Here is a 7,089-nt window from a genome sequence, read left to right as displayed (position 1 = left end):
CTCCAACTTCAGGTTATGAAATCCCATCCTTCTTGTTTCTCTCTTTGGTCCACTGTTGTTTGTGCTTTTGGGCCTGAAACTTGTACTTGTTGTCCTTGATCTCCAGCAGGAAAAGGATTTGTTTTGTCTACCTTGTGAAGAGAGCTGACTGACACTTAATATGAGGCTCAGATCTACATCCCTAGGCAGCACAGAATCTGAAAAACATGGAAGCTAAAACTTAAGGCATCATCATGTGTTTCAATTTGGTATCTTCCTGTTCTGGTTCATCACTTTGCCCTTTCTCTCCAGGTTTCCCTCTACTTCATGCACCAGGAGTAGAGTCTGTAGGTGTGGGTTGCACTGCACAGGAGCAGTAGGGTAAATACTTGAACCAGCTGGAATCTGTCCTTGCAGATAAGTGAAGAACCCATGGTTTAAATTGCTCCCAGACCTTTCCAGTTGTCCCATGGGAACCTCCCTGAGTGCAGCAGCTCATGTGGCCTCCCCAAGGCAAGTGGCTTTAGGCACACTTGGGGTGGGAGATCAGGATTTGCACTTGTCCCATGGTTATCCTGCTTCTACACTGACACTGCTTGTGTCTGCCTGGCTGGGGGTGCAGGTGAAGGCACAAATGTCTGCACCTCCCCTTGTCTGCATTTTGTGGTCAAGCCAGTAAAAATATCTGATCTCCCCTTCTTAGTCATAAAAATTTCCCATGGGCTGCTAGTATTAAAACTTACATATTTGCTAGATTAGATGATGTACCTCAAAGGGAGACAGAGCTGAAGTGACTGAATTAAGCTAAAACATCTAGGGCTTTCACGTAAAAGATAATGAAACTCATTAAGCTGTCCCACCAAAAACACTGAAAAGGATTTTGTAAGCTTTGTAAGATTGATTAGATTAGAAACTAGAATGATGAACTTTCTAAAACAAGATGTTTTGAAATGAGACAATAGATACAGAAGGATAGGAAAGAAAAGATGAATTTGCATGCAGATTGTCTTGTGGTTCTTGCCCATTTCATGATACTGTCTCTCCTTCAGGCTCCTTTCTTGTTCAAGCAACTTGTCCCTGGCTGCCTGGATTCAACACCTGCAAAACCCACCTGGGGAAAAAAAATCATCCTTTCTGTCCTAGCAAAACCCTGGCTGTGTGGCTGCTCTCCATTCTTGTAAGATTCCTTCTTGCTGAGCTTTGCTGCAAACTAACAGGGTCTCCTCCCTGAGAGGGATCAGTTCTCCAGGACTGTGCAGACTCCTCCAGGACTGCTGTAGCTGGGATAGGACTGACAGGTACTCTCCCATCCTCTCCTACCCCACTTACATTGTACTGAAGAAACTTCTTGTGCTGCTGTAGTACATTTTGTAATAACAGTAATTAAGTGATCCAGTGAGGGCTCTCTTGTGTCATTGTTGAGATAGAAGAGAATTTGTACCACGAGCATCTCAAGAGTACCTCTGTTTCAATTGACTAAGAAAACATTTCATAGTGATTTATCTGTCAGGCTTGTTACTTAGTGCAGGGAGAATAAAGACTGCAATGTCACAGACTGTAAAAACCTGATTATAATCAAGATTTGATCTGACAGTGGAGGCTCCTCTCAGCTGTGTGTGCACTCAGGTTGGCCACCACACCAGCTGTTTTTGGTTTTGTTTAGCTCTACAGTACAGAGATCTATTTTTTCCTCTAAAAAGTCCAAACTGCAGTGTGATATAATCTTCAACAAAACAAGAAGTTTCTTTTGTGCCCTTCTGCTTCATTCACCTCTTTTTGCTCCTGTACCTCCCATAGCTGCAGAACAATCAAATCCAAGAATAAGAAAAAAGATCTGCCCATTCCCCAAAGGATGAAGGTAGCAGGGGGATACTTGAGGCACAGCACAGGAAAAGAATGGTGAAGGAGTCAAAACATGAAGCTGTGCTAAGGTGTTACAGTGACTGTACAGTTCCACTTGACTGGAGTCCATTCATCCAGTCCTCTCATTCCAGAATTTGCTCCCGTTGCTTTGGAGGGGAAATGCAGGGTGCTGTGAATTCTCTCCCATGCTGTTTGGTAACAGCCAGCAAGCTGAAGCAATTTTACAGAGGTTTGATGAGTTTCCATATATCATTTGACCCGCAATGACTGGTATGTGTCCTTAATCCTTGCAAATGATGAAACAAAATGTTTTTGAGAAATAATTTAGTTTCCTTTTGTTCATTTTTTCCCCTCACATTTTTACTAGTATGCCCTCCCTTTTCTCCTTTTTATTTTCTACCCCCGCTTTAGTTTTATTTCAAGTTTACTTGAGCCAGAATTTCTCCCTACATCTCAAATCCATTTACTCTCACAAAGCTGATAGGTTTTTGTTCATATTTTGATCAAATCTTCATCTTTCTAGCTTCTACCTTCTCAAATTTAGTGAAGGGGACCAAGGGGTTCCGTTTCCTATCCGGTTGTTTTCAGTGGTGTCTCCAAAGCACGAGCGGGGTTCAGGTAAAGCCGAGCTGTACGGGTGTGGTGAGGGGGTGTTCACACCGGGTCATTAATTCCTGAGTTAATTAAGGGGATAAATCCTCGCGCAGCTTCCGCGCCTCCGATTATGCCCCGAGCGGCCGCCAGGGGGCGCCAGCGGCGCGGCGAGCGCCGGGCGGGAGCGCTGTGCTGGAAAAGGGGGGATTCACTCAATTTATCCTCTTTTCTCGCTTTTTAAGCCTTCTTTGGTGCCAGTGCAGGTAGGTTTGCACATTTAGGTCCCCCTGCTGCTCTCTCCTTCGCTGTCGGGCTCGCAGCCAGGGCACGGGAGATGCAGCAGTGCCGGGGGGACACCGCCCTCAGGAGCGGGAACTGCAGCACCTGAGGGGGCTCGGGGGTCTGTAGGGTACATAATGTTACATTTATGTAATGTTACATAACTCAGCAGAATATAAAACTTTGTAAAAATAAACCCTAAAATCTCCCAGAGCAACCAACCGGGCACAAACCAACCAACCAAACACAAAACAACTCACAAACAAAAAAAGCCCCTACAAAACTCCACTGACTTTGACAAGCCGGATCAAACGTGGCCTATGTAATGTGTGTCCTGGAGATGTGTGCTTGGCAGGAATACATGGATTATTCTCTAAATTGGAGTGTGTAATGTACCCTGCTGCCATCCACAGCCTAGACCCGCCTGGTGTGAAGCAGAGCTAGCAGGCTCACTCCTGATGGAATTCCTGTACCTGAGATGACACCATTTATTTTAGAGAAGTTAATTTCCATCACTGTTCAGAATCAGAGTTAATCCTCAGCTTATATTTGTTTACATTGCCTAGAGGTTTAGAGTGCCAGCCCTCAGTTCTTCACCGATTATAAAACTCAAGCATTCTCCTGTTGATGTGAGATCCTAGAAGCACCAACTCTCACATGTGCTAAATGAGTATCCAGGTCAGCTTTTTTGGTAACCCTGGAGTGGGATTTCACAAATTGTATTGCCTAGGGGCCATTTGGATTTAAAGTATTCCTGGTCCTCTTTTTCTTCTTCCAATTTTTCCTGACCCTGGATTGGGGCTGGGTTTTCTTTGAAGTTTTTTATTTCCTTTATGGGACTTTCCCCCTTAACTTGGGTTTCTTGCTGTTTTCCTTCTTGAGGAAAATGTTTTCAATGCCCTGATGAATTCCCTCATCCAGTTCATGGTGCGTTCCACAAATGATTCTGCTTTTTTTTTTTTTTTTTTTTTTTTTTTTTTTTTTTTTTTAAAAAAAAAAATGGTGGGTAAGTGACAGGTAGCAAGAAACAAGGAAACAAGCAGAATATTTTATGTTGTTTAATGAGCAAATTCAGTGGTAGAATTTTGATAGATCCTTATGACAGTGTGGCTTTGGGGAGGTTCTTATGGTGCTCCCTAAGGAGTAATGGTGCTACAGGTGTTCATATTTGAGCTTGATGCTGCAAGAACTCCCCATTTGTTCAGCATAGTGCTGTCCTTTGCACGCAGTAACTGGTTATTGATTTAGAGGGCACAGATTCTGTCCATAGTACAGGGAACTGATTGTATAAAAACAAGTGACAGTTTCAAAGAAACATTTTTAGTTTCTGGTACAATGTTCTTTGAAGCTAGTAGAAAGACTGCTATTAATTTTGTTTTGTCCTCAGTCACGGCAGTTTTCAAACCATTCATACTTGTGCTTTCAAATCAATAGTGTTTAGAAAAATGTAGCAGAGATCAGCAATAATAGTGTTCCTATTGCCTTTTTTTTTTTCTACCCTTGATGCTTCAAAGAGTTATTTATTTAAATATGATTTTTTTTTCCTTGGGTACAAAGCAAAGTGGCACTGTAAGTGATGCACCCGCTTGAAATTGAAAATCTGAATCCAACCTTGGCAGCTGCTTTAGGTGTGAGGAATAAAGGCATTTCTGTGTGGAGCTTTTCAGCCCTTACGGCATGGGGTGTCCTGCAGCCCCTGCAGCCGCTGCCAGAGGTGGGTCGGGTCACTCAGGCTGAAGAGCGCAGCTCTCCTGTGTCCTTTTTCTCCGAATAAAGGTCCAAACGGGTCTGTTTCTATGGGTCTAGCTGGAAGAGGAGAACGAATCGCAGTGGCTCGATCTGTGAAAGGACAGGTCCCGTGGTGTCCTCCTCGGCAGCAGAGCGGTGAGCTGGGGCGGTGAGCTGGGGCTGGGGCGGTGAGCTGGGGCGGTGAGCCGGGGCGGTGGGCTGGGGCGGTGAGCCGGGGCGGTGGGCTGGGGCGGTGAGCCGGGGCGGTGGGCTGGGGCGGGCGAGCGGGGCCGGGGCCGGGCCAGCCCCCCGCGCCACGGGAGCCCCGCGTCCCCGGGACATGCCATTCGGGAGAGAAAAGCAACTTAACGCCGGGCGCAGGCGGGGTCGGTGATGTAACAGGAAGCTCTGATGTCTGGCCGGCGCTCGGCGCTGCCATCGGACACGCTCCCGGCGCTCCCGCAGCAGCAGCAGCAGCGGCGCTGCCCCGCCAGCCTCGGGCTCTGGATTACAGCACCGGGCACCGCGCTCTGCCCGCCCAGGGACGGGCCAGACAGCTTCTCACAGCTTTATCTGAAGGCGTTCTGGCAGAGCCCAGCGCGGTGAGTGCATTATTCCATTGTTGGAGCGCGGGTGGGTGCCGCCCGGGCGCCGCGATGGTAACGCCGTGTGCCCGCCCGGGCATTCCCCCGGCGTGGGATAGGGAATCTGCACCCCGGACAGGCTGCGGGGGAACCGCCGCTTGTTTTCAGTCAGCGAGGTGTTGAGATGGTTTTATAACTGCTGGTGTCATCGTCTGTGCTTGTGGGGTAGAGAGATAGATAGAAAAGGAGATAAAATGCCCAAAGCAGCGCTTTGTGTGGTTCTGTTCTGCCTGAAACCTCTAACATTAACTAACCAAATTTCTGTCTTTCCATCTGGAGAGAATTAGAGGCTCGTTGGCTTCAAAAGGGTCCTTAAGACTAATTGAATGCAACTGCAGCTCTTTCAATAGAGGTTGAATTAGGTGATAAAGTGGTGTAGGTTTGCTTACTTCTCTAAACTTATTGTACCAGAAAGAGGTCATACTCGAGTTGTTTCATAATTAGGTTTTGTGTTGTAATTACACGACTTAAAAGGTAAAGCTGCTGTTTTGTTTGGGCTTTCTGTTTGCTGGAGGAAAAGTTGTGTTGGTTTGAAGCCTTGCGCGTGCCGGCGTGTTACTGCCTGAGGTTTTCGACCGCAAACGCCGAGCTGATTTATTGACAGCTGATTGCCCACTTTTCCTTTCCTCGAGAAACTTTTGAACGGCGGCAAGTGTGCGATCCCGTGCCTGACAGTACCGGCTGACAGGCAGTTAAAAGTTTTGCCGCTCCTCAAGCTTTCTAAAACAGATGTGGTACCCTCTGGTTGTACAAATGCGGTTGCGGTGCGGAGATTGTAGTGCAGTAATCCTGGTCGTTTGCTCGTGTGTATAAGCAATGGAACCAGAGAACCAGGAAAATAAATGTTGTTAGGCTATAAATTGCACTTGGATTTGATCTACAGTGAATCCTTCAGTTATCCGTGCAGTTTATAATGGAAGAGAGTTAAATAGTTATAAAGATAACTGAGGGTTCTTTTTTTCCTCTTTGACTTAATAAACTTATGGCAGGTACCTTGGGGATGGACTTTGCTGCTCATACAATTGCACCAGTGCAATCTTCCCAGTCTTACTGTGCCTGCTGGGGACCTTGTCATTCCCTTGCACTTAATAATGCATCAAACAGCTGAAACCTGTTCAGGGATGTGCTCTGTATCTGAGGTCCTCTCGGTGCGTTGGAATGAGACACTCTAGATGTAGATCAGTGTAAGACCACACCTGAAAACAGATGTGTTTTCATTTAAAGTACACGTGCTGTGCTGCTGTCTGAAATTCTTAATTAAAAATAGCAGTCTGTATTTGCACAGTATTTTATTCCCTAGTTTGCTTAAACTTTCATCTATTTCACTGCAAATAGGAGCAATCCCAGAGTCTTTATCCAACTTTGGAAATCTTCCACACAAAAGGCACTTGGTGACACCAAGTCAATGGAGATGGCACTTCACAGAAAAGGTGTTTATGTTGTTTTAATGATCAGTGCAGTGGGAAAAGCTTTAGAAGTATATCAGCTAAATTATTTAGATTCTTATTTTCTGTTATTTACAAGCAACTGGTGTAGGTTGAAGTGTGTGTGCCCACAGAGGATGTGCCAGGCACATGTGTGTTTGCAGGTTGGATGTCAGAATCCACGTTATTTGCAGGTTAAGCAAAGGCAGGCAGGATCTTGATACAGAACAGTGTGACTGCACTTTTTACAGGACAAAATTAAGTATCTGGATATCTAAAATACATTGCAGGTTCAAGCATTGCTTTATGTATGTCCTTTCAACTTCAAATGTTACTGCACCCTGAATTTCTGATCAGTTGGAGTCTTTCTCTGCGTTAAGAGATGTAGTCCCTTTGAACAGGCTTTCCTTGATACAACACAACTCTTGGAATCCCAGCCCACTGAGAGCCAGTGGGAATTTTGCCGCCTACTGTCAAGAGGCAAGGTATTCCTAAATATGGGTATTCTTCTGTTGAAGGAGTTATACATAGATCACCCATCCAGGCACTTGCATTCCACTCTCTGTTGGCACATGGGG

At 45.7% G+C, this 7,089-nt stretch overlaps 1 protein-coding gene across 3 annotated transcripts in view; it reads left to right on the top strand.

Annotated features, from left to right (window-relative positions):
* The first annotated feature begins 4,497 nt into the window (after positions 1-4,497).
* The window catches only part of CALCRL (calcitonin receptor like receptor), a 64,231-nt gene continuing 61,639 nt past the window's right edge, over positions 4,498-7,089 (top strand). Inside the window, exons 1-2 of one of the 3 annotated variants that reach the window (XM_083865142.1) lie at positions 4,513-4,599; positions 4,825-5,045. In XM_083865142.1, coding sequence (XP_083721268.1) covers positions 4,855-5,045 — 191 coding nt within the window. In that variant the 5' untranslated portion in view covers positions 4,513-4,599; positions 4,825-4,854. Of the gene's footprint in view, positions 4,600-4,743; positions 5,046-7,089 lie in introns of those variants that run through there. The other 2 variants (XM_083865144.1, XM_083865143.1) reach the window with 2 other exon arrangements.

This window comes from Zosterops lateralis, assembly GCF_965231275.1.
Source record: "Zosterops lateralis genome assembly, chromosome: 7".
In the NCBI taxonomy this organism is placed as follows: Eukaryota; Metazoa; Chordata; class Aves; order Passeriformes; family Zosteropidae; genus Zosterops; species Zosterops lateralis.
The sequence above is the reverse complement of the archived record's forward strand: the minus strand, read 5'-3'. Positions and strand labels throughout refer to the sequence as shown.